The sequence below is a fragment of the Lissotriton vulgaris genome, chromosome 10 (assembly GCF_964263255.1).
Source record: "Lissotriton vulgaris chromosome 10, aLisVul1.2, whole genome shotgun sequence".
NCBI lineage: Eukaryota > Metazoa > Chordata > Amphibia > Caudata > Salamandridae > Lissotriton > Lissotriton vulgaris.
Genome location: NC_141698.1, coordinates 81,079,626 through 81,107,499, shown reverse-complemented (window position 1 = coordinate 81,107,499; position 27,874 = coordinate 81,079,626). Strand labels below are relative to the sequence as shown.

General features: G+C 46.8%; 1 protein-coding gene across 2 annotated transcripts in view; it reads right to left on the bottom strand.

Moving 5' to 3' along the window:
* Positions 1-27,874, bottom strand: part of TRRAP (transformation/transcription domain associated protein) — a 737,638-nt gene that overhangs the window by 431,092 nt on the left and 278,672 nt on the right. For both annotated transcript variants that reach the window (XM_086940544.1, XM_086940545.1), the window contains 2 exons: positions 21,218-21,346; positions 19,471-19,737 (listed from right to left, as the gene is read on the bottom strand). In XM_086940544.1, coding sequence (XP_086796670.1) covers positions 19,471-19,737; positions 21,218-21,346 — 396 coding nt within the window. The remainder of the gene's footprint in view (positions 1-19,470; positions 19,738-21,217; positions 21,347-27,874) is intronic.

Sequence of the window (27,874 nt, the reverse complement as noted above, 5' to 3'; positions counted from 1 at the left end):
CATTACTACCATCTGGCATTGCTTGTGAGAGTATGGCCTGGGCCTCCTGAAAGACCATGGACAGCAGCTATGCACCCGAATCCCACAGTGCATGGGAGTAATGGCTCAAAAGGCACACGGTGCTCAGGGTCCCCAGTGCCATGCTGGTGTAAGAAAACAATTCTTGCAATGTTGTCTAGGAGGTGATATTCTACCCGGTCCAGTGGCCCCTCCCATTCTTCCCAAAATCCTAGCTCATTGGCTTAGGGTGGAGGCTTTGGCCTGGAGGGCAAGGCTCCAATCGGTGCCGGAATCAGCATTGGGTGACTCCGCTCCGGGCCAGTGTAGGAGTCTGGAATGGGGATGGCGCTGGGAGCATCAACATTGAGACTGGTGATTGGGAAGGTCGAGCTGGTATGACCGCGCCAGTACAAATTAATCTGTGGGTCCAAGGGGCCAACTGGTCCTGGGGCATACCTGCTGGCAGGGAACCAGTAGGGGCCACTACTGACACTGTTGGGACTCAAGGCACACCAGCCGGGATGGGCTACCCAAATATGAGGTGCATAGCCTCATAGAACTCTTAGTTTATCTAGGCAGGATAGAGCAGGACGTATAGGAGGAGGGTTGGGCATCTTATATAGGGATAGTCTCCTTTGTCACACTTCACCGCTATCTGACCCTCAGGATGCTTTTCAGGCCCTACACTTTTCCTTAAAAGGCTCCTTTGAGATTCCATTCACTGGTGTCCTGATTTACCGTCCCCCTAGGTCTAGAACTGATTTCGGACAAATTATGCTCAATATCTTAGAACCATATTTTGGCTGCGAGCATCTAACGGTCCTGGGAGACCTGAATTATCACCTAGAGAATTCGGAGTCTAGTGATACCCTCTCCCTACTGGATGCTCTGTCTGCCTGTGGGCTGAACCAGCTTGTGAGGGGTGCCACCCATCAAGCGGGCCATACGCTTGATGGGGTCTTCTCAAACGATGGCAGGTTGACAGTGAATGACCCTTTCCCTCTCTCATGGTCTGATCACTATGCTGTTCCAATAGAAATGTCCTGGATAGCAATGTAAAGGGTTTAAGTAAGATGGAATCTCTGCGGAACCTTAAGAACATCTCTAATAGCACCCTTGCCCCTAGGATTCCCAGTATGACAATCTCAAAAAATCAAAATCAAAAAAAGACGTATGTCTGGCGGTCTCTCAGTTAGAAAAGGCTGTCACAACGGCGCTTGATGAACTTGCCGCCGTCCGCATGCGCTACTCTGCTAGGAAAAAGCCGTTGGCCCCTTGGTTCTCGGAGCCATTAAGACTCCTTAGGCAGGGAGTCAGGAGGCAGGAGCGTCTCTGGCGGGCTAGTAGGGAGCTGAGGGATAAAGAGGCCCACAAAATCTTATTGAGGGGCTAGAAGGCGGAGGTAATTAGAGCTAAGCAGGAATATTTCACTGCCCGTACCACCTCACTTTCCTCCCCGAAAGAGCTCTTCAAGATTGTTGACTCCCTGACTTCCCTTCAGATTCCTGATCCCGTTATTGGCTCTCAGCAGCTGTGTAATAACATAGCCCTTTTCTTTCAGGCAAAGATTGCTGATATCTATTCGGCCGTAGAGCTACAGAAGGCCTCAATCTCTGATTCCTCTGGTCCTTCTGATTTAGCCTTAATTTTGGCGGAGGATATTCCCTCGGGGAGCTTGGCCTCTTTTCCACCTCTCTCACTTCAGGAACTAGAGAACCTTTTAAGTAAGACCAGGTCAGGCTCCCCCTTGGATCCCTGTCCTCTTAAGCTACTTAAGCAGTGTAAGGAGACTCTTCTGCCCCCCCTTTTAGATATCATGAATAGAGCAATGAGGGATGGCACTTTTCCTCAACAATGGAAGAGGGCAGTGGTAAAGCCACTGCTCAAGAAGCCAACACTGGACCCAGGGGTACTTAAAAACTTTCGCCTTATCTCGCTGTTCCCTGCTTCTGCGAAGATGCTGGAAACCCATCTCAACAAGCATCTCGTAGTCTTTATGGAAAACTCTGGTCATTTGGATCATTCGCAGCACGGATTCAGGAGGGAACACAGTACCGAGTCGGCCCTTACCATAGTGTTGAACAACATCCGCACTCGAGTTGATAAGGGCCAGACCACCCTCCTCATCCTGTTAGACCTTACGGCTGCGTTTGATACCCTTTCTCCCTCGGTTTTAACATCTCGCCTGAGGGAGATTGGGGTGGAGGGGTCCGCTCTTAGTTTGCTGACCTCCTTTCTTGACCAGAGGGAACAGAGAGTGAAGCTGGGGGAGTTTCTATCTCCATCCCTGTCTGTGTATTGTGGGGTCCCTCAGGGGTCGGCATTAAGTCCGACCCTTTTTAACATCTATGTGACCCCACTTGCCAGACTGATAGGGATGGAGGTAGTCTCCTACGCCGACCATACCCAGATCCTGGTCTCCCTCTTCCAGCCTGTCAGTTCGGCTGCCTCCAATTTTAGATTCTGTATGGAGGCAGTCGCTCAATGGATGATTTACAATTCATTGAAACTAAATGGTGAGAAGACGGAGATCTTGGTGTTTGGAGGAAAGGAGGACATCTGGTCGTCAAATTGGTGGCCTGCTTCATTGGGAGTCTGCCCGGTACCTGCTGCTCTAGCTAAAAGTCTAGGAGTCCTGATCGACCCTACCCTCAGTATGCGTCAGCAGGTGAATAGAACAGTCTCCACCTGCTGGGGCATAATCCACGTCTTGAGGAAGATTAAACACTATCTTTCCCAGCAGGCGAGAAAGCAAGTTGTGGTGGCACTCATAGGCTCCCGACTCGATTACTGTAATGCGCTGTATGCAGGACTCAACAAGGGGTTGCTGCAGCGATTACAAATGGTCCAGAACGCGGCAGCCAAGTTTGTGTTAGATTTACCCCAACGTGCGTCAACCACTTCCGCAAGGAAATCTCTACACTGGCTCCCAATTGAGGACAGGATTTCCTTTAAAATTATGTGCCTGACCTATGGCGCCTTAGCAAGAAATAGGTCAGCCGGGATTGGAGCTCTCCTGGCTCCTTACAGCCCTTCTAGAAATGTGCGTTCCGCGAACAAGTCTCTGCTATCAGTACCCCGCATTCGCAGAGCTAAATGGGGGGGCAGAGCTTTTTCTACCGTAGCACCAAAAATGTGGAACGCTCTACCTGTGGAAACTAAGTCCCTTCCCACTATGCAGTCCTTTAGAAAGGCCCTGAAGACTCGGCTATTCGCGAAAGCCTCCCTGTAGTTCTGTTTTGCCTTCTTTGTGAATTATTTTGTTAGGCGCCTTGATGCCTTCGGGTTTTAGTTGCGCATTACAAGTTTTCTTTCATTCATTCATTCATTCATTCAGTGTTGGGCGGGAGTCGCTCCAGCTCCCGGAAACTCGAGGCGGCGTGAAGCTGGTCCGGGAACAGGTTCAACTGCAGAGCCAGGGCTTGAATGATGACGCTCGCTCGTCTTGTATAGTTACATCGACAGACAGTTTGGGGTTGTAGACCTTTTTGACTTATTACTCTTTTTCTTCTTGTAAGAACTAACTGAATGCCTAGAAGACTTTGACTGTGACAACGTCAATGGCTACGCAACCAATCCCGGGACTTTCCTCTCAACCAGGATCGAGACCATTGTTGTGTCGCACATCGAGCGGCAAGGAGCTTGAGGAACTGCTCCCGCAAGGCCATGGGGTGCAAGACTCTGCAGATGACGCAGGTCTTCACGTCGTGGTCGCGCTCAAGGCACCAGAATCAAACTAGATGCGTGTCCATCATCGACAACTTTCGGTGACAGGCACCACAGGGCTTGAAGCCTGGTTTTCCTGTTGGACATCCATACCACACGAGGAGGAAAATGTCACAATACTTCGACAAAAAGTCAAAAAAGTCAGTCAGAAAATGACTGGGGGTAGCTTTCTCTGCATCTCCACTGACTGGCTGGAAAGAAAATAACTGACATCAGTACACTGAGGTGGCGGCTATGTAGGCATTGTGGATGCCACTTCTGGCGCAGACTACACCACTTGGAGTTGAATGAGCCACCTACTGGTGTAACAGGGGTACTGTTCAAGAAAAGCATCTGGATCCAGTCTGACTGGAGATAATTCTAAAGTCTATCAGATTATAATTACACAGCGGTGACTACCACTGTGAGATACATATATGTATGTATTAGTGTGAATTATAATACGAAAAAGGTTTTAGTGAATGTGCAACAAAATAAATATGCCAATTCTTGCATTTTACACAATTAGGAGGTCTAGCCTTTTCAGAATAACCAGAAAGGGCATTTAAATCGGATGGAGATACATCTGAGGAGAGACACCTTCAGCTTTAATGGAGTGCTTCGTCTGAGCTGTGTATTGCAAACATCTGAAGGCCGGAGCTCTTGGAGCCAAGCCGTAGAAGCGTTTCTCAGCTCGGAACTCCATAAGAGAAACTTCTCAAAGCACAGTAGCTGACTTTACAAAACAAAACGATACAAAAAACTTTGCTATCCAGCCCCGGTATCACGTGTTCGAAGCCACCTGAGATAGGCACTTTGGTGCTAAAACCTAAACACGGAGAGTATGTATCATAGAATGAGTTTCACCATTGATCAAAAATGATGAAATTCTTTTCAATATTTTGTTTAATAACCAGGTTTATCCCCACTATTGAACAAGTTATTTACCTTCGGTAACGATGTATCTGGTAAAGACATAGTCTAGCCACATATTCCTTTACTTAGAATATCTCCAGGTGTCATACTGCATCCGTAAAATTTAGCGCAGCAGAACCTCTGCACGTGGGGGCGGCTCCATATGGCTCCGACGGGACGTCGTCCATGAACGTGACATCAGCGTAGCCACAAATCCCCCGCCCCGAGGCAAAGACATCAGTTTTAGTAAGAAGACTTTTCCGCATCAAAACGCGAAGCCACCATTAAAAACTGTGAAAATATGGGAACAGTGTGCAGAAAAAGAAAAACAGGATATGGTGAAAAACATCACCTTAGAAAGACCCAGGCACCGTATATTGTAAACTGAGGGAGAGAAAAGAGCAGAGCACCACTCTGGGAGGGACCCCCGCAATTGTTTAAGTTCAAAACCTACCCTGGAGGCAGAAGAAGATGCAGAGCATAGGCAGGATTCGAACCCTTTGGCCTGTGTGAACCTGTGCCACTAGAGGCATAAAACTTACTACTGAGCCGTAGCTCCTCGGTGAACCATCACAGCAGCCAGCAGAAAGGCTGCAACCATAATATGACAGTGAAGGACAACCAGTCCAGAACCCAGGAGTAAGGACAAACTACCATAAGGCATCACCCAAAAAGAGACGTCAGATCCGAATAATGGACCTACCGAAAGCAGCATTGTCAGAGATTGCAACCGCTAGAGTGCAGGTGAGGCAAGAGACCTCAAGCGGTTGAAGACAGAAGGGAAGAACGGGGGGTAGAAATATGTACTCACATCGGACAGCCCAGGGTAAGGGTTGTAAAGGACACATGGCATATGAGCATACCGTCCAATCACAAGGATGGGTGGAGCAGAGCCACGAAACCGAGTGGAGCCTCGTGAGCCGGAGTGAAGAGAAGACGTCACCCCGCAGAGGAATAAAGCCACCCAAAGGGAGGCGAAGGCAAGAAGCCCAATCCTGAAAGGGTTGTCGCAGGACGGAGACAAGGTAAGTAACTTCTTCATCTGATAAAGACATCTAGCCGCAGATTCCTTAACTTAGAATAGATACCAAAGCCATACCCCTAGAGGAGGCGGGACTGCGACTGAACCCCACTAAGTTCCAGAGAAAACCTAGCCATCAATAATATGACCAAAAGAGTGTCACCAACCAAAGGGCGAAACACAGTGGGGACAGAAATGACAGCGCAGCCAACCACCAGACCACTATGCTCTGAAGAGAGCGGGAATCAAGGGAAGGCTAGGGAACCACAGTCCATCCAGAATAACACGAAAACCCCTATATGTAGAGGGGATGAGAGAAGGAAAACACCAAGTCTGAACGCTGTGCATGAAGGATCTGCAGGATCCAAGGTGTCGGCAAGAAGTCAGAGCTAGCCCCAGCTACACAACTCGAACAGCATAAAACACTGTCGAACCTGCTCCTGTGAAGATACGAAGGCAGCAGGATACTGACCCCTGCCCAGCAAGGGCCAATTTGGAACAAAAACACACCCAGTAAAGAAACCGACGTGAAAAGGGAGTTCAGCTCCTCGCAAGAAGTAGAACTGAACCTATGGGCCCAAAAGACTGGTAAATGATACGGTGGAGAGAACGCGAACCGCCCCTGTATGTACCATAGAGGAAGAGTACCGCTGAGACCCTCGCCAGCCAGACCTGTGTGAGAGCATTGAATGGACAACCAAAAGGACGCTCATACGTGGCCAGAGGGTGCCTGTAGTACCATAACAGAAGAGCACCAGGAAGCAAGACAGCAGGAACAGCTGAGATGCGCGCAATAGCAAGAAGGTAATTGGCTACAAACACCAGAGAAGATCTGGTGATGTAAGAGGACAGGGCCAAGACCAAGGCAGGAAAGCCCGCACAAGCCATTAGGAAGATCATGTCGCAGAAACAGCCTCAAGAGGATGCCGAAACCAGGCCAAACCCAGGGACTAGGGTACGCTCAAAAGTACCCGCATTTATACAGAAAGTGGAACTAGTCCAGGCTATAAGCAGCGTCTGCCTCCGGTCTGGAAGAGAGAACAGTCCCCTCGCAGGACAATTAGAAAAAAACACTAGCCAAACAAGGGAGTACTCAGGACCAACTCACGGGTCCTAGACGCCAGGAAGAGCAGAGTTCAAGGAGAACCGGCTCCACAAGTCCGCCACAGTAAGAATGCCAGCAAAACGTAGAAATCCCTGCGCAGAAGCAGCGGGTATGTGGAGAAAACTGCTGGGGAATAAGCCGAAAGGCTATAACAATGTACAACAGAGGCCCACGGCAACTCCTTACTGGCAAGAACAACACAGAAGGGGCTGGCGGCAAAAGACGGACCATGTGACAAAAAGCAGGATGCCAGGCCAAGCGAGGTAGATACTACACAGCATAGACCAAGACCAGGAGTCTAAGCACTACGGACAATAGAGAGATGCGGGACGCAGTAAAGGGGTATATGAGTCCAAAAGAGATACCCACAATGAAAACACCAAAGGAGCGTACAAAGCAAATGCAGACACCTGCCACCAGCCAATACCCCACATAGGGCACGGGTCAACCCCTGGCATGAAGGGGATCCTCTAGGTAAAACAGACAGTCAGAGGACTGAAAACAAAAACAACCCAGCCATGTGGCTATACAGACAATACAGAGACACCAACCTGTCTCTGATAAAAAACCGGGCCGTAAAGGAAGACACGCAACCAGGAAGAAAGTCAGTCAGCAGCACAGCAGAATTACGGTACCCCTGACAGACGCCTGGAGAACGCAGAGTCCGCGTGGGACCCAAAAAGGTTAATTCCGTTAAATGGCATGTCTTGGAGGCTCTCACAAATACTATTATTTATTTTTTATTTTATTTTAGTGTTTTATAGAGCACGAACTTGACCCGTGAGGGTATCAGAGCGCTTTACAGGTTCATAGCGTAATGTAACAAAGACGGTTATCAGAGGGTTATACAGTCAAGGGTCAAAGGTAGGCAGGGGGTCAAAGGGGAGTGTGTAAAGGAGGGAGGGGGCGAAAGCTGAACATAGGAACAATTTTCAGAATAGAAGGTTGTACATTAGGGAGGAAGTTGTGGTATGTCGAGGAGACCCCCTCTGCAGAGACTAATGGCATATAGGCATGGAATCATCCCACATACATCTCTTCTTGTGCTTTTTGTTCACGTCTTTCGACAACTTGAAAGAGAGCGAAGAAAGTGACTTTGAACTGGACCTACAGCGTGATTAGTTTGAGGCCCAGCACTCATTGTGAGAATCATAAGGAATATGCTACTTACCAGTATGCATCTGTTCTTGGCATAGAGGGCTGCAGAGTGGTACATTATGAATAGATTGCCATCTGGTGTTGGGCTCGGATGATTGCACTTGTTTTTCTCTTGGAGAGTCTTTTGTAGCTTGGTGACTCCTCCTTTGGTTGCTAGTGCGCATGGGCATCGGCTCCATCCTTAGATTGTTTTGCCATAGTAGGGTTAGATGGAGTAGTATGATAAAATACAGATAGAAATGCCCATGTAAGTGTATCTAAATAAGATATTGTTGGAACAGACACAGGTTTCCGGGGAGGCTGGGAGGGCATGTACCACTCTGCAGCCCTCTATGCCAAGAACAGATGCATACTGGTAAGTAGCATATTCCGTTCGAGCATATGGGCTGCAGAGGGTACATTATGAATAGACTATACAGCAGTTCTCTCCCTAGCGGTGGTCGCCCGTGTCTGTTGCAACAGTCTGAAATAAAGTCTTTAATACAGCTTGTCCCACTCTAGCTTGTTGTGTTGTGTGCACATCTACACAATAGTGCTTTGTGAAGGTATGCGGTGTAACCCAGGTAGCTGCTTTGCATATGTCATCTAGTGGAATGTTTCCCAAGAATGCCATAGATGCTCCTAGTTTACGTGTAGAGTGAGCTCTAGGAGGAACAGTTAATGTCCTCTTTGCTTTTAAGTAGCATTTTTGTATACATTTTACAATCCATCTGGCAATGCCTGCTTTAGAGATGGGATTGCCCTTATGTGTAGGAGAAAACGCTACAAATAGCTGTTTTGTCTTTCTGAAAGTTTGTGTTCTTTCTATATAATACAATATTGCCCTTCTGACATCCAATGTATGTAGGGCCCTTTCCGCTACTGTCTGTGGTTTTGGAGAGAATACCGGTAGTTCCACTGACTGATTGATGTGGAATGCTGAAATTACTTTAGGCAAGAATTTTTGGTTTGTTCTAAGAACCACTTTGTTTTGGTGTAACTGCATGAATGGTTCTTGAATTGTAAACGCTTGCAACTCACTTACTCTTCTGAGTGAAGTGATAGCTATGAGGAAGGCCACCTTCCATGTGAGGAACTGTATTTCGCACCTATGAATAGGTTCAAAGGGTGGTCCCATTAGTCTGGTAAGTACTATGTTGAGATTCCAGACTGGGAAAGGTGGTAGTCTTGGTGGAATTACTCTTTTGAGTCCTTCCATGAAGGCTTTAATTGCTGGTACTTTAAACAGGGAAAGATGTTGTCTGTTTTGTAGGTACGCCGCTATAGCTGTGAGATGAACTCTGCTAGAGGTATATGCTAAGTTACATTGCTGCAAGTGTAGTAAATAGCAAATAATCCGTTTAGTGGATGCGTCCAGAGGGTTGATGTGATTACTGTTACAGTGTACAGCAAACCTTTTCCATTGTGCTGCGTAGCATGCTCTGATGGTAGGACGTCTTGCTTGTTTAATGATTTCCATACATTCTGGAGGTAAATCTAAATATCCAAACTGTATGACCTCAGGAGCCAGATTGCTAGGTTCAATTGTTTGGGATCTGGGTGCATTATTTCTCCATGGTTCTGTGTAAGGTGCATGGGTAATAATCTTAGCTTTTGATGTGGCACCTGTGAGAGTTGCAGTAGCGTGGTGAACCACGGCTGTCTTGCCCACGTGGGTGCCACTAGTATCATTGTCATTGAGTGCTGTTGCAGTTTCCGAACCACTAATGGAATTAGTGGGAGAGGGGGGAAAAGCGTAAGCAAATTTGTTGGACCAATTTATCCATAGTGCATTACCCTGGGACCGGTGGTGTGGGTACCTGGATGCGAAGTTTTGGCATTTTGCGTTCTGATGATTGGCAAACAGATCTATCTCTGGTTGCCCCCATCTTTGGAAGAATGGCTGCAGTATCTGGTCGTGCAGCTCCCATTCGTGTACTTGTTCTGACTCTCTGCTTAGGATGTCTGCTATCTGATTTTGAACTCCTGGTAGGTGTTCTGCTAACAGATAGATCTTTTGAGGAATGGCCCATCTCCAAATGTCCTGTGCTAGTCTGGATAGTTGGAGAGAGTGTGTCCCCCCTGTTTTTGAATATAATACATTGCAGTCATGTTGTCTGTTCTGATCAGGACTGCCTTGTTGGTTATCTGCATTTGGAAAGCTTTTAATGCTAGAAATACTGCTAGTAGTTTCAAGTAGTTGATGTGCAGTTTCTTTTGCTGCACACTCCATTTCCCCTGCACTGTGTATTTGTCCATATGCGCTCCCCATCCGGAGAGTGATGCGTCTGCTGTCAGTATCAGTTGTGGAATCGGTTCTAGGAACGACCGTCCCTTGGAAATGTTTGTTGTGTTCCACCACTTCAGAGAGCGATGCGTACGGTCGTCTACCAACACCAGATCTGTAATCTGACCTTGAGCCTGATTCCACTGTGTCGCTAGACACTCCTGTAGTGGACGCATCTGTAGTCTGGCATGTGGTATTAGTAGTATGCAGGAGGACATCATGCCTAACAGCTGCATAAACACTCGTGCTGGTAGTGAGTGTTGTGGTTGAAATCTTTGTATCAACGTGACCATTGTTTGTATCCTGATTGGATTGGGGTATGTTTTGGCTCTTTCTGTGTCTATAGTAGCCCCCAGGTATTGTTGAATTTTGTTTGGTTGTAGGTGGGATTTTTTGTAGTTCACCGTAAACCCTAGGTGGTGCAGTAATTGAATGGTCTTCTGTGTGTTGTGAAGGCATTCTTCTTGTGACTTGGCCTTTATTAACCAATCGTCCAAGTAAGGGAAGACATGTATTTGTTGTCTTCTTAGGTGTGCTGCCACCACTGCTAGGCATTTTGTGAACACTCTTGGTGCCGTTGTGACCCAAAACGGAAGGACCTTGAACTGATAATGTTGTCCTTCCACTACAAACCTTAGGTATTTCCTGTGGGCTTTGTGAATTGGGATGTGAAAGTAAGCATCTTTTAGATCCAGTGTAGAAAGAAAGTCCCCTTTCTTCAGTAAAGAAAGTACTTGTTGGAGCGTGACCATGTGGAAATATTCCGAATTTATGTATGCATTGAGAGGTCTGAGGTCTAAGATTGGTCTTAGAGACCCGTCTTTTTTTGGGGATTAGGAAGTATAGAGAGTATACTCCTGTCCCTTGCTGATGTTTTGGAACCTTCTCTATGGCATGCTTTTGTAGCAGTGATAGTACTTCTTTTAACAATGTCAGATTGTCTTGACTCATTGGACGCTGTTTGGGGGGGATGTTTGGTGGGGTAGCTGTGAGTTCTAGGCAATAACCATGTTGGATAATTTTTCTCACCCACTTGTCTGATGTGATGTTTTCCCAGACAGGTAGGAACTGTGATAGATGTCCCCCGACCGGTGTTATGTGGTCTGGGGGGAGTTGTATTAAGTCACTGTTTTGGGGTTGGGGAGTTGCGGTTGTTATTATTTCCGCGACCTCTACCCTTGTTGTTGTTACCCCTGTAACTGCCTCTTGAATTACCTCTGGGTGATGTTGGTGTAAAGGATGTAGATTGCTGACTTGTTCCTGTACTTTTTGAGCCCCCTCTATAGGTGGATCTACGAAAGGAACCCCTTTGTGTTGGTTGTTGTAATGCTCCCATTGACTTAGCCGTTTCTGTGTCCTTTTTCATCTTTTCTAAAGTCTCATCTGTGCCTGAGCCGAAAAGTGTCTTCTGATCAAAAGGTTGGTTCAATAAAGATGTTTGTACTTCTTGTTTGAACCCTGAGACTCTAAGCCAAGCATGTCTTCTTATGATACTGGTGTTGATGGATCTTGCTGCAGTGTCTGCTGCGTCCAGGGCGCATTTAATGGAAGTGTTAGTTATTATCTTTCCTTCCTGTATAAGCTGATCTGCCCTTTTCTGATGTTCTTTAGGGAGATGTGTGATGAGCTTTTCTAACTCATCATAATGCGCCCTATCATAGCGTGCAAGTAGCGCTTGTGTATTGGCTATGCGCCAGCTGTTTGCCCCTTGTGATGCCACTCTTTTTCCTGATGCATCTATTAATTTTGACTCCTTATCAGGTGGAGGGGCTTCTCCTGTAGATAATGAGTTTGCTCTTTTGCGAGCGTTGGAAACTACAAGCGAGTCCAGAGGTACCTGCCCCTTGATAAATATCGGGTCCTTTGGAGCTGCCTTATATTTTTTATCAATTCTTGGGTTTAACACCCTAGCCCTCACTGGGTCTTTAAATATGTCTGTTGTGTGACTGAGAAGACCCTTCAGCATAGGTAGAGTACCTGATGTTCTTTGTGCAGTAGGTAGTGTCTCTAATAGGAAATCCTCTACTTGAGGTTCTGTATGTAGGTCTACCTTATGATATTTTGCTGCCCTATTAATGAGCTGTACAAAACCTGTGTTATCATCAGGTGGTGAAGGTTTTGAGGGATATAACTGTGGGTCCTTGTCACCCTCTGACCCTGCGTCATAATTCTTCCATGGGTCTTCCTCATCTGGGATAGATTCATCATCCCCATGAGGTTCTCCCTCCCCTGTGTCACTGTCTACATCTGTGTGAGGTGTAGATGGTCTTGGTGTAGAAGGTGGAGGAATAGTTGGCATAGTGTGAGGAATAGGAGAAGAGGGTGTGACTCTAGTCGAGGAAAAGTAGGAGGAGTTGTATTTGTCCCCATTGTTCTCTTCTTAGAAGGAAGAGCTTTGTCCTCTGGCTGTTCATTCTTCCTCTTCTTCGTCACCACTTTGCCAGTTTGTGGATCGATAAACAAAATCTTTTGTTTCGGATCTGTTTGTTGCTCCTGTCTTGGTACCGAAGCTTTTGGTTTCGAAAGGTGCCTTTGCTTCCGATCGTCAATGTTCGGTTTCTTCGGCACCGAGGATTTGCTCGAGTCCGATTTTTTCGGTGTCGAGTGAGTCTTCGACGTCGAAGCATGTTTCGATTCCGAGCTTTCCCTTGCATGAAGCTTCGGTGTCAAAGTCGATGTCGACCGTTTCTCGGATCCGACATGGTGGGAGACCGAGAGTTTCGGTTTCAGTTTCGGTTTCCTTGCCGGGCCCGAAGGCGGGGCGTCGGAAACTTTTTTCTGCGGTTTGACCGGACTCGAAGGCGGGGTCGTTACCGCACGGGGTCGGTTTTTTGGTAAGGGGACGTAGTCACTCACGGTTTGTTGAACGTCGAATTCTTCAACCTCCGACTCGTCCCCTTCCGACCCCGACTGTTCTTCATGATCCTCTTTTTCTTCGAGGTTCTGGTCTTCGAACAGCTCCAGGATCGCCTCCGACTGCATTCTGGAAACCTCGTGTCTTCGAGCTCGACGGTTTCTAATCGTCGACTTGGAAGAGAATGCTGCGCAGGCTTCGCAGTCCCTGGATTTGTGTTCAGGCGACAGGCAGAGGTTGCACACCTCGTGTAGGTCCTTGTGTGGGAACTTAGCACCACACGTTGGACATTTCTTAAATGGAGTCCTTTCCATGGACTCCGGGCTGGACCACGTCGAGAAAGGCCTCCTGTTCGTCGACGTGGATCAAAGTTTTTCTTTGATGTTGGAATCGAAACGCGTCGGAATGGAAATGAAATTGCGTTCGATGACAATACCGTCGAATTGGAAAGGGAATACGCGCCGAAAAATCACTCCTTTCCGAAGTCGATCTGGACCGCTTCAATCCTCATCCGAACCCGAAGGCGGAAAAAAACAATCTAAGGATGGAGCCGATGCCCATGCGCACTAGCAACCAAAGGAGGAGTCACCAAGCTACAAAAGACTATCCAAGAGAAAAACAAGTGCAATCATCCGAGCCCAACACCAGATGGCGATCTATTCATAATGTACCATCTGCAGCCCATATGCCTCGAACATAACTTTCCCACCTAATCCTTAATGGCTTTTGAATGTGTGAGGCTGTACTGATCGCATTTTTTTATTTATTTTATTTTATTTTGAAAGTTTTATATAGCGCGAACAAGATCTTCGCAGATATCAGAGCGCTTTACAGAGAAGGGGAGCATGTATACGCAGATACATCAATCATGTTAGAAGTACATTGAAGTTATATCATAAAACAGTGAAGTCAATCAAATTCAGAGTCAAAATAAAATACAAAGGGTTCGAACAAATAGCACAGATGAGTAACGAGTCTTTGTAGTTTTATCTCCAGTAGTGGTTCAAGTGTATTTAGCCATGAGGATCGCTTTTACTTCTTTCTTGAAAAGTATGGAGGATGTGATCAGCCTGGTTTCAGGGGGAAGCGAATTCCAAATCCTGGGAGCCATTCCCGAGAAGGAACGTTTATAGGTTTTTTCCTTGCGGAATCTTTTAGGCTTTAGCAAAAGATTGTTTGTACCTCTAGTGTTTCTGGTGCCTCCAGAAATCGTAAGCTTCTGTGCGAGGTATCTAGGTGAGCTCAGGTGGATAGCCTTGTGCGTCAAACAAGCGATTTTCAGGTGTATTCTGGCTTCAAACGGCAGCCAGTTCAGGGATTTGAAGTCAGGGGAAATGTGTGAGTGTTTTTTTGATCCAGTGATAAGTCTTGCTGCGGCGTTTAAAGAGGCTCTTAAGGGTGCCGTAGTAGCTAGGGGGAGACCGCAGAGTGCGGTGCTGCCGTATTCTATTCGAGGTATGACTAGTGATTGTACCGCAGTTTGGAAGTCTTTGGCTGGAAGGAAAGGTTTAAGTTTCCTAAGGGTGTTGATTTGGTAGTTCGCACCCTTAGTTGCTTTGTTGATGTGTTCCTGCATGCTGAGATTGGTGTCAAGTGTTATGCCCAAAGATTTTGCTGAGTCCACAATGGTGGGTTGAACATTAAGTGCTGTGAGGTCTTTAAGCCACATTTGTGCGGTAGTGATCTTCGCGGGTGGTGAGATCAGAAGGAATTCTGTTTTAAGGGCATTGAGTTTGAGATGATTAGCGGCCAGCCAAGATTGAGTGCTTCTGATCGTTGAGTTCAAGAGCGTGATGTCTTTGGGTGATTGTAGTTTGAGATAAAGTTGGGTGTCATCAGCATACATGTGGAAGTGTACATTGGATTCTTGCAGCAAAGTGGTTAGAGGTTCCATAACTAAGTTGAACAAAGTTGGGGATAGGGAGGATCCTTGTGGTACGCCTAGCGATACAGGTCTTGGTGCGGACATCAAGTTGTTGCTCTTGAATTTCTGCGACCTGTTATGCAGAAAGGACGTAAACCATTTGAGCACAGTTCCAGATAGGCCCATTCTTGTGTTTAATAGTTCGAGTAAGCTCTCATGTTTGACGGTGTCAAATGCGGAGGAGAGATCAAGGAGGATGAGGAGGCAGGTGTCGTTATGATCTAGGATTTGGAGGGCGTCGTCGATTATGTGAGTCATAGCAGTTTCAGTACTGTGATTTGCTCGGAAGCCTGATTGATGAGAGTTGAGGAGATCAAACTGAGTAATGTGTTTAGTCAATTGTATTTGTGCGCATTTTTCCAGCAGTTTGGCAAGAGTCGGAATGTTGGTAATGGGACGGTAGTTGTTTAGGTCAGAGTGGTCGGCTGTAGGTTTCTTTAGCAAAGGTGTGACTTGTCCGACTTTGAGGGAGTCGGGAATGATCCCTTGTTGAAGTGAGCTGTTAATGATTTTGGTCCAGAGTGGAAGGAGCGACGGGGTAAGGACTTTGACAGCGTTAGCAGGAAGGGGGTCCGTGAGGTGATTGGATGGTTTCAGAGTGCTGAGCAGTTTGCCAATTTCTTCTTCTGTGTAGGTGACAAAGGTTGACCAGGAGGCATTGTTTTTTGGTTTAGTGGGTGCTATGCGGTGGGGTTTGGGGAAGAGGCTTGCGTCCATGAGGAGATCATTCTTTATGTTGTCAGTTTTTTGGTAAAAGAAAGAGGCGAAGTCTTCGCAGGAGGGAGCTTCGCGCATGGTGTTGAGAGGTTGGGGTTGTTCTTTGGATTGTGTTCGGATAAGCTCAAACAGCTTTCTCGGACGATTTTTGGCTTGGTCGAGCTGACGACTGAAGAAGTCTGATTTTGATCGTTTTATTTTCCTGAAGTAGGCATTTCTCTTTTTCTTCAGGTTTTTTAGGTTCAGTGCAGAGGGAGCTGATCTCCAGGTGCGCTCTGCCATTCGCATTGCGCGTCTATCGTCATTGAGACTCCCGTCATACCAGGGGTTGGAGATTTTTGCGGTGGCTTTTTTTAGCTGCAAGGGTGCGACTTCGTTAATTATTGAGGTCATAGTGTTGAGATAGTGATCAGTCAAGGATTGGACGTCCTTAACGCCAGCAGGAGGAAGTAGTAAGTTGCAGCTGTTGGGGGGCAGCGAGTTTGAGTTTAGCTTTTTCATGTCTCTTTTCCAGACTTTGGGCCTGGCGGATTGAGCAGGGTTAAATTTGACTTTTTCATTGATGAAGAATGTGACAATATGATGATCTGACCAGTCACAGGGTTGGATAGATTCGAGTTGGATAGAGTCCTCTTTGGAGATGATAAGGTCAAGGATAGAGCCTTTATCGTGTGTTGGACTGTTGCAAATTTGGGTGAGGTCAAGGGCGTTAAGGAAATTCTTCAGACCTTTTACCACCGCATCATTGTGATCGTTCCAGCGGAGGTTGAAGTCACCAAGGTATATTTGTGTGAGTTGTCGCCCGGAGTTGGTTGAGATCATGTCCATGATTTGTTGGGAGAAGGTAAGGTTGTCACCGGGTGGGTGGTAAACGCTGTGCAGAGTGCAGATCTGTTTGCCCTCACTGACAATATCGAGGCAGATGTATTCACAAGACGTTGGGGAGGGTATGGAAGGGGAAGTTACTTTCAGGACAGAGAGGTTGCTCTTGTATATACATGCGATTCCGCCACCTTTTTTATTGCCAGACCTATCAAGCCTAGTGATGTGGTAGTTGGGGGGAACCAGAATGTCCATTATAGGTGTAGAAGCTTCTGTTAGCCATGTTTCAGTAATGATGATTAAGTCAAGGTCCAATTTTAGGATGAGATCGGCAATGGCGGCGGAGTGTCTTGCGGCTGATCTGCAGTTGAGCAGAGTACATTTGAGACGGGGTGTGTCGATGGCAGAGGGGTGTTCTAGAGCGAGGGGGACATTACTCAGGTTACTATGGATAGCGATTCTGTTGTTCAGTGTGGGGGGTCTAAGGGGATTGGAGTGAATCGTGGGAATGGCAGTGAGAGTGTCGGGTGTGATGCTATGGGGACCTGAGTCATAGGAGCGGAGGAGTGTGGTTGTGTCTAGGTCTGAGAGAGGGTTGCAGGAGCGATGGGGGCGATTTTCGCGATTGTGAACAGGGATTGAGGTCCAATGCGGTGGGAGTCGAGTGCGAGAGTTCGCCACCCGTTTGGAGGACCATTTGGGAGGGGAGGTGATGGTGGAGGCGCGTGATTGGTGTCTGGGGTGTGTGCTGAGTATTTGTTTGATGCTGTGAATGTCTTGTTTGATCTGGTGGAGGGTGTTGGGTGAGGGGTGATTGGAGTGTGATAGACAGAGTCCTGCTTAGACTCAAGTACCACAAGCTGATGTTGTGGTGGCCTGAAATGAAAATATGTCCATGACAAGAGTGGCAGGGTTTAAATCCTGACTTCTTTTGGAGGTTACAATTTCCTAGCACTGCAAAGAATATTTATGTTTATGTGAAATGAGTCCAGAGAGAGCAGTGGCAGGTCCATCTCGAGGGGTTCGGAAAAAGTGGGACCTCTGGGTTGGTGCTATACGGCTCCAGTGCAGTCATGTCCAGAAAGTACCAGACACCAAGAGTGAGCCAAATGCACCTACCAGTGCAGAGGGGATTGCAAGATTTCAAGTTTTAGTATGGAGCCTGGGGATATTCAAAAGTTGAGGACTCTGTAGATAGAAGTATCCATCAGAAATATTTGATTTCCACTTCTTGCACTATACATATAATGCTTTTCGACTCCACCTTGTGGCGAATAGTCGAGAACCCGGATACAGATTCAGTAACCCAATCCTACTTTTAACTTCCAGAATGAAGCATATAGTGGAGACTATTGAATCCTAAAAAACGCTGGACTATGCCAAAGAGGTCTGCATACCTGTATCAATGACTCTTCAACTTTTTTGCAAATGACTACAGGCCACACCTGTTCCTCTTGATAATCCTGGCAGGGCTTAAGCTGAACAGACCTATCACATCATATTTCAATAGAATAATACAATAACGCCTATTATACATGACGGTGCTAAAAAGTAGGTATAGGAAAACTAACTTAGAACAAAACAATGTACAAAAACGTATTATATTCAATCAATCAAGGGGTTTATAAAGACCGCTACTCACCCGCGAGGGTCTCAAGGCACATGGGGGGGGGGGGTGCAGCTACAGATCGGTCGAAGAGCCAGGTTTGAGGCTCTTGCTGAAGGTGTGCAGAGTGGGGGAGCGTATGATGTTGACTGTGAGCTCGTTCCAGGACTTGGCTGCGACGTAGGAGAAGTCTCTTCTGCCTGCTCTAGTTCAGCAGATGCGTGGGGTCTCTACGAGGGCCAGGTTGGAGGAGCGGAGGTTCCTTTTGGGTACGTGGAAGGAGACTCTTGTTGAGGTATTTGGGTCCGATGTTGGGGAGCAATTTGTAGGCGTGGGTGAGTGGCTGGAAGAATACTCTCTTCTCAATGGGGAGCCAGTGGAGGACTTGTAGGTGCTGGGTCATGTGCTTGTGTCGTGGGGTTCTGAGGACGAGTCTGGCTGCGGTGTTCTGGATGGTTTGGGGCTTGTGTAGCAGGGTTTTGTTGATTCTGGCATAGGGGGCGTTACTGTAGTCCAGTCTGCTAGTTATAAGTGTGCGGGTGACTGTCTTTCTGCATTCGGGGGGGATCCACTTGAAGATCTTTCGGAGGATGCGAAGTGAGTTGAAGCAGGATGATCTGGCGAGTCATGGTGGGATGCCAAGGTTTCGGGAGTGGTCTGATGGAGTGGGTGGGTTTCTGAGGGCGGAAGGCCACCCAGTGTAGTCCCAGGCAGGTGGAGGAGGGTCCAAGGACGAGGACCTCTGTCTTCTCTGAGTTGAGCTAAAGTCAGCTGTTGTTCATCCAAGCTGCAAAGTCTTTCATTCCTTCCTGGAAACAAAATATTGAACACAAGCTGGCATTTACATTTTGAAAACACCTATGATGCGGAGTCACGCGTTGCCCCTAAAAGTGAATACAGCTGAAAATCTACTTTAAATTTTTTTTTTAAAAATCAGTGTGCTGATATGGCCATGGAAGAGAAACAAAAGGTGCCTTTGTAATACTTATCCCACTTCCTTTAGAAAACATATCATTCTTGGAGTGTACTTTAATGGTACAATATTTACTTCCAGAAATAAATTGTTAGCAAACACCTGAGGCAGTCAACCTGCAATTACAACATGTCATCACATACTCGAACTGGAGAGACAGGCAGGTCTTAGTGCAAGGCCAAACCGTATGGCCAGGCTTCCCCCACCAACTAAGGGTGCACTTCACCCTCCTTCCATCATTAAAGCTCTGTATTGCCATCAGCTTCACCAGCTGGCCTTTACCCTCCACATGGTCACAGACAAACATCAGAAAAAAATGAATGACACGAGCAGGGAATTGTGATGTGTGGGGGAAAATAACAAATAAAACAGCACACAACAGACAGGGTGTCTGTTCAAAGTACCTGTAGCACGATCTTCTTGTGTATGGCGAACTTGGCGATGATGTGCGCCAGGAGCAGGTGGCCGCTGTACTTGCAGGCGGGGTCCACGCAGGCCTTGGAGAGCAGGCAGGGCCAGGCGAAGGTCATGAGGCGCCGCAGCTTGCTGTTGCGGTTCTTGTTGTTGTCGTGGATGTGGTGCGGTGCGTGCTCCACCAGCAGCGTGGCGAACTGGAGCAGGTAGATGCGCAGCGAGTCCAGCATGTCGATCTGCTTATCGGGGTCCAGCACCTGCAGGGACAGAACGGGCACAACTGAAATATTAGGGTTACTGGACAGGGTGGATCTTGCCGGGCACGCGCTCGCCAGCTTGTCCCTTTCTTTATTTTATCGCCTAGAATCCAGCTCAGTAATGTATCTGTGTCCATACACTATATATTGCACTGGTCACTTCTCTGCATTGATCTAAATTGGATTCCACTCCGGAAAGGAGTTCTCATCTAACAGTTACTCACGGCTGGTCCCAAAAGCGATTATTACAATTTCTAAATAACCATCGTTAATTAATTTTGTTAGACAGCAAAGCCCTTATAGTTTGGGAGATATATGCTCAGATTGTTGCTTATAGTCTAATTTAAACACTTTTTTAAAGCTGGTAAAGGTTAGTGTGATACTTTCCTATACAACCCCTTAGTCATCAGGACATGCAACTACTGCCAGAGCCTATGCATTACTGCACATCGGTCTATAATCTCCAACTACCTTTTTCAAAGTTCATAATGCAAATTCATAACTGAAGAAATGTTGCCACGTTAGTTTTTACTACTAATCAATCACTTTCACAATACTTGCAACGGCTATCACGTGGAATCATTTTAAAATTGTAATGCATTTTGTGTTGAAACTGCTTAACACTGAAATCCTAACCTAGCCGATTTACAATTTGTATCATAATAATAATAATAGAAAACTGCAGCACAAAATGTAGGGAGGCTAAGGGTGCATGGACAGTTCTCCTTTACCCATCTCCGGAAGCATCACGCCTCAGTTCCGGACAACTGTAAGGAAATGAGTAAAAGTTGTCTTTTCTGTTCGGGATCCAGTTGCTGGGCGTGTTCTGCCATCTAGTGGCTGAGGTTCGAAAGGACAGCGTGTTTTTCTGAATGTGAACGAACTATTTTGTCACAAAAATGAACACCTTTGTTAACCGTGTTCAGTGCACATTTATGAGTAGATTATCGTAGACGAGGAGGGTGTAATACTAATGCGGACCAAGGTGTGCAGCTCGATACTGACGCCACCAGCCCAGCCCAGCCCATACACTGTCAATGTGTGTTGGAAAGGGAAGAAATACACGATGGCAGAATACAGACAATGAGAGGCAACTTGACCTGATCTGCTCGTTTTAAATCAATATCAGTCCATCATTCTCGCTCCGGGAGCTAGTCTCCGAGGAGAAGCGTTCGCTGAACCTGGGGTCTGCATCCAAGCAAAGACACAGTCAGCATTAACCTCTGGGGCAGCAGTGTAGTCGAAACATTGCTGCTGCGGGAACCTACATCATGGCCTGCAACACAGCGTGTCAATCCCCAGGCCCAAGACCCCTGGAAGAAGGCGCCCACTGCACCCTTCCTTATGCTTTGGAAGAACTATGTTTCATACGTTATTTTTATTTTAAATGTCGCCTTTACATAAGAGATGGCTTGTCATAAGATGCTACTTCAGGAGTGTATCTAACATTGATCCACGACAGACAAACTGCTGAGCCTACCTTTGTAATAAACACACTTGTGATGCTTTCTGGATTGTCTCCTTCTGGATTGGGGGGTCCCAGGAGTTGCTCGCCTTCGTTTTTTTCAAAACTGTACAAGAATGCTGGATTTAGGATATGCTGCAAAACCTAGAGGAGGAAAGAGCGAAAAAACAATTTCCTTCATCACAATTTAAAAACCTACGTGTCCCAATTTTTCTATTAAACGGTCATATTACTTAATAAGGCAAATTGTCTCAGAGAACCATCCTGAGCAGTCTAGTCAAATTCCAAAAGAGAAAGAACAGTGCATGTCTTTTCATCTACAAATTAAGAGGGTGTTGTGTTGTTTCGACCTAATGGCTTCAGAAATTGAGGATGCTTTTATTGTGTTGTATTCTTCTTTTCATATCTTCTTGTGTTCCTTGTTTATTGTTTTCCAAGAACAATTTTCAATTGAAACTGACGCTTGCATGGGGAAAATTATGTATGCTTTTTACCTGCCAAAATGTAACTTACTTTTGGTAAAGCTCTTTCTGGTGGATACTCTTTTTAATCGCAGATTCTTCACATTGTGGATCAGGAGATTGTTGTCAGATTTGATTTCCAGACGCCAGTACCTGGCACCCTGCAGCGGTGTGTCAGCACTGTCCCGCAGCGCAGTCACACTGGAACCACATATAGGTGCCACCCTCGAGCACAGATAACTCTGTCCGTGAAGTAGGATACAGAGTGTATTAACTGACCAGATATGACATGAAGATCTATAGTCTCGAATCTTTTTATGGCTGGTGAAGGCAGTCCATTACACAGAACAAGGAGGAGGAAGGACAGCGAGGAAATCTATGGTTAGATAGAATATTCTTCAGAAAGTGTGTTATAGAAGGTTAGTCAATGGTTCTTCTGAAGGTTGCGTCTAACCACAAATTACTCATATTTATTTATTTTAAGGTTTTGTATAGGGCGAACCAGACATGTGAGTGTATGAGAGCGCTTTACATGATTGAGGGCGTGATATACCAAGGGCATAGGAAGGGAGGATATCCGAGGGAAACGAGGGTTATGTACATTATGTAGGAAAAACAGGGAGTCTTAAGTTCCAGATAGGCATGGGATAAAAACAGGTAGAGTTAATATACAAGAGAAGTAGGTAGTCTCAGCTCCCGGGTGTGAAGCCCAGAGGGCCGAGAGGTATCATCCGGGAAAGTCAAGGATAAAGCCGTCATGGCGGGCAGTACAAGGACATAGAGGAGATTGTAATGTGGTCGTTAGGCAAAGAATTTGCCCATGAGGAACATTTTTGGCTCCTTTTTGAAGTGTGCAAAAGATGACATTCTTCTGATGGTAGGAGGGAGAAAGTTCCATATTTTTAGAGCGGCCGCTGCAAAGGCCCGATTGTAGGTTTTCTTTTTCCAGAAACGAGCTGGTTGGAGCAGGAGGTCTCTGGCAGACCGGGAGTGGTTGGTCTGTGGGTTAGCTCAAACCAGAAAATCATGCAGGACCGAGCAGGCAAAGTGCCTTTGTCACAGGACCTGGCTATCAAGGCAGTAGTGCTTCGTGAACGTGTTGTGGCACGCCCATGCTGCATACCGACAGATCTCTAGAAAAGGCATTCCATGTGACAGTGGTATCAGCCTTGGCTCTAGTTGAATGTGCTCTTAGATCTTTTGGGGACTGTTCCTTGATCAATGCACAGCAGTTCTTTATATAGAGGACTATGTCCCCTGATCTTGTCCTTTTTTGCATGCCTTAAACACTGTATCTCCTGTGAAGTCCAAGACAGCTGTGCACAGGCTCAATTTGAGTACACATCAGAAAGGGGAGAACACAACTCAAGACCCACTGCAGCATTATAAGAGGTTTGGGAGGAAACTCGTGGAACACATTTTTAAGGACATGTTTCATAGCTTGTGATTTACGCGAGGTAGGCTGGTCGCTTAAACTCAAAAAGGCCAAAATGGCGGACAAGTAAAATTTAGCTGTACCTTGCTGGGCACAAAAAAGCGGAACATTTAACAACTAGGGCCGGTGTGACTAGAATTGCAACAGGCCATAAACTTGTCCCAGCCTCCAGCATAAACACATTTCGTAGATGGCCGTCAGAATAACATCTACTTTTTCAGGAGGAAGTTCGAAGGCAGTCAACTCTTGTTACTCAATCCTCTTGTATGAAGGTGTAGATTACACAGGCCCGGATGGAAGATTCTGCCTTGCTGCTGCAACAGAAGATCCTCCCGCAGGCTGATCTGAAAGCAGATGCTGGTGCCCAGTAGTTTCAGGTACCACGCTCAATTAGGCCAATCCAGAGCCACTAGGATGACTTTGGCCCATGGTTCCTGTAGGTAGAAAAGCCTTCAACGCCAAGTGAATGGCCAACAACTCTAATAGACTGATGTGATGGATGAACTCTACTGGAGAACAGAGTCCTCTGATCTCCGACTCTCCCAAATGACCTTCCCGACTCTCCCAAATGACCTTCCCAACTCAACAGCTGTACATCCATAACCATGAGCACTGGATGGGTAAGGAGACAAGTCTGCTGCCAGTCAAGCAGCAACCTCTGCAGGTTTTCTACAGCCTTATTTGAAACCTGGATGGAATGCAACAGGTACTCGAGGTGCTGAGGTCACTGAGGCTTCAGATCCCATGGCAGAGCCTGCAAGTGCCATCTGACGCAGCTCACGAGTAGAATACTGGAGACCAAAAAGTCTCAGAGGACCCAGGACTGAGACTGAAACATCAGTATCATAGCTCGAATGTCCTGGACCCACTAATCCGGAGGAAACGCTCGCAACGGCACTGTATCCAGGATTGCTCTGACGATTGGAAGCGCGTGCGAAGGAGTGAGGTGTGACGTGGCGAGTTGATCAAAATCCATAAAGTTTGCCTTCATTTGGAGGTGGTTGATTACGTACATTGACAAGCCCACTTCAACAGCCAGTCGTCGAGGTAGGGGGAGACCGCTCTCCTGAAACCTCCGAAAATGTGCTGCAACCACCACCATCAGTTCCCTGAACACCTGAGGGGCACCCCCCCCAGAACAGCTTCACTCCCCCTACTCCGCAAGCTGCACTGGCTCCCCATTCCTGAAAGAATTAGACTCAAAATTTGCTGTATGGTCTACAAAGCCCTTAATAATTTTGGACCAAGGTACATCACAGACAAACTGGTCCGATACACCCCCTCAAGGACCCTCTGCTCAGGGTCCAAAGATCATCTTCTTATGCCATGCATAAAACAGGCTTTGTTGGGGTGAGGGGGGGGGGGGGGGGGGGGGGGAGACACAATCCTTCTCTTATCTAGCCCCATAATATTGGAACCAGCTGTCCATCCACCTTCGTGGTTGCACCAACTACACATCCTTCAGAAAGCTGTTCAAAACCGCACTATTCTGATCCTCCTGTGTGGGTTGCCAAGGGCGGTTACAGCTCAGAGATACCCCGGTTGGGGTGATTTATGCGCTTTATAAATGACACAAATAAATATATAAGGGGCGCGCAGAGAACTGAAAATGCTCCCGGCCTACCTTGTACATAGAGAACGACTGTGGGACAGAAATGTGACAATAGATGCCCAGCAGATCTAGCGCTACCATCCAGTCATCTGGATCAAAGGCACAAAGAACTTGGGCCAACATGAGCATCAACAACGTGTTCTTTTTCAGGACGAAATCGAGAGGGAGAATATCTAAAATAGTACAAAGGCCTCATCCTTAGGCAGCAAGGAATAACAGGAGTAACATGAAGTCCCTATTTTAGATGCGAAGACCCTCTAAATGGCCCTCGGACAGCTGCTCTTAGAAGGGTAGAATGTTCAGCAGGGTGGAAAGGAATGGTAGAGCATTACCTTGGTGGAGTATCTGAAGGATCCATCTGTCAGATATAATGTTATGCCACCTGTGGAAGGAATATCTTTCCTGCCTCCAAAGGGATAACAATATGCCAACAAAGGGAGGCTCCAGTGGTTTGGTGGCGCTGGTGGAGGGGGTGGGGCACTGAGCAGTACACTGCCTCTGAGGGCCTGGACATTGTTGACCGAATCCTTGACCCCAGCCTCTAAAGTACTAGAGGGTCTGGTGTTTTGGAGGTGAACCTTGGTGATATCTTTCTGCCAAGTCTCCTTCAAAGCAGAGAAACCGGCGAAATGTATAATCTGAGCAGGGTTGGCATGGAATTCTTCAGGGACTGTTGGCAAGATCTCACTGACTATCCCAAAACGCATATGAATAACGTCCGAGGAGGCAACTAGCTTCGTATGCATCACCATGCTCGAGTAACTGTTTGTAACCATGTAACTTTTACCGAACTACCTACCCCCTATCCCTCCCCACTCTACTCCTCTCCACTTTCCTGCTACTGACCTCTGCCCTCACCTGTCCTGGCCCTAGTCCTCACCCTGTCTACCTGTGAATTCTCCCTCGTCATTTGAGATCTAGCTATTTTGTCTGATGCCCGATGGAGCTACCTGGTTTAGCTATAGGGAAGACAGGTCGGGGATTCCCTCCATGGACGTCACCTACCCAGTCGGTCTTTAGCCAGACTTCCTTTCGTCTTTCCTGTCGTCTCTTTCTGCATCCTCCCTCTATTTATGTATCTCCTCTCTCAATGTATTGAGACTAAACTATTTTGTCTGATGCCCGATGGAGCTACCTGGTTTAGCTATAGGGGAGATGGGCCGTGGACTCCCTCCTTGGTCGTCACCTACCCAGTCGGCCTTTAGAGAGACTTCATTTCGTCTCTCCTTGTTGTCTCTTCCCCTATCCTCCCTTTCTCACCTTCCCTGTCCCCTCCCCTCTACGCTCCATTTTTTGCCCTCCATGTTCTCTAAATGTTTCCCATTGAGACCTAGCTATTTGGCCAAAGCCTGATGGAGCTACCTGATCGCTATAGAGGACATGGGTTTTGTGACTTCCCTTTCGACCGTCACCTACCCAGCCGGACTTTGGGCAGACGTTCCTTAGTCTTTCTGCCGTATCTCCCTCCCACTCCCCTTTACCCTTCCCCCCCCTTCCCCTCTACTCTTTACTTATCTCGTTTTCTATGCTCTTGTAATTGTTTGTCTAGCAACTGCTGTAAATTGGAACTGATGTAATCGTGTAATTTTGTGGAACCTCATGTAAAGCGTTCTGATACCTCCGGGTCTAGCCAGCGCTATATAAAACTCTTAAAAAAAATAAAAAATAAGAAGGCAAGGATAGCTGAGAAGAACATTCTCTTTCCAAATGCCTTCCATTCATTCTGATTCCAAATAAGGAGGTGACAGAGTTAGGGATGAGTGTGCTTGTCAACGCCTGGACCACCAAGCTTTCAAGCACAGGGAGGTGCCGTAGGAAGGGCAGGGGGCCAGGAGCAGGTCTGTCTCATCTGACAACCTGTCTGTTAACTGGTGGAAAGAACCAGGTTTGGCCCAGATGCTCATTAGTATGTCATTTAGGGCTTCATTAAAAGGAATAAGTGGTTCTATGGAAGTCTTTCCAGGCTTCAGGACTTCCATCACAACATTAGTCTTGACTTCAACAGCCGTAAGGTGGGGGTCTGAACCTTCAGCAGCTCTCTTTATTACCAAAACAAACTAAGTTGATTTCTCGGTGGAACTCTAAGTCTAACTCACTGGCCTCCTATAGGGATGTATGATTAAACAACTACTGTCTAAACCACACATTTTTTAACCACGAAGGCTAAACAATGAATAATCCCAAACCACTAAATTTTTTACAACTAGTTCCTAAACCACAACATAATATTTACATTGCTAATTACACATTTACATCACTTTTTTAGCTTAAATCCGCATGTTTCTTACATTAAAAAAATTGATATAAAACCCTAAAAGTTAGATGTAAAGTTTAAACTTCTTAAATAAATTGAAATGACTTACCTGACAACTATGACAAAAAGCCTCATCTGCCCCTCAGATAAACCACAATCACAATTCAGACATTGGCTGAAGCCAGAGCATTCCCAGAAACACTGTGCCCCCGAAGTACTACCAAGCTAGTAGGATGAAGGCGGTCTTCTTCCCCGCGCCGCGCTCATCCGAGCCCCCCTTCCCGGTGATAGCAGTGCCGAGTGAGTCATGCCAATGGGCCATGAACATGTCAGGTAAGGGGGGGTGGCATAAAGAGTATCCAGTAACAACACACCATCCTCACCTCCCACCGTGTCAGATACGTGGCACGCATTAGCAAACTGGCAGGATGAAGGCTATTTCCCCGCACTCATCAGAGCCTGCCTTTCCTCTGATTGCAGTGATGAGTGAGTCATGCCAGGGGGGCATGAGAATGTACCGTTTTTGGTCGCAGAGTCGCGCCACACATTACCAAACTGGCAGGATGAAGACTATCTTCTTCCTCGCGCTCCAGTGCTGAGTGAGTCAAGCCAGGGGGGCATGAGCATGTCAGGTTTTTGGGGGGCGGAGAGAAGTGTACATGAGCATGTCAAAGTTGTATTGCTGAGTGAGTCAAGCCAAAATCGTGGTTCAGGAAAGTTGTGGGTTAGGTTTGGTGGTTGTTCAGGATTCGTTCTTCAGGTAAGTACAAATTTTGTTGTTAAGGATGTTTGCCCTCTTAAAGGTTCCATAAACAGATTTTTCTCATCCTAATAGTTGGATGCTTCATCCCTGTCATCACAATAATTATGGTGACTGTGTTCGGAATCAGAAGGGGTGATCTGGGTAAAC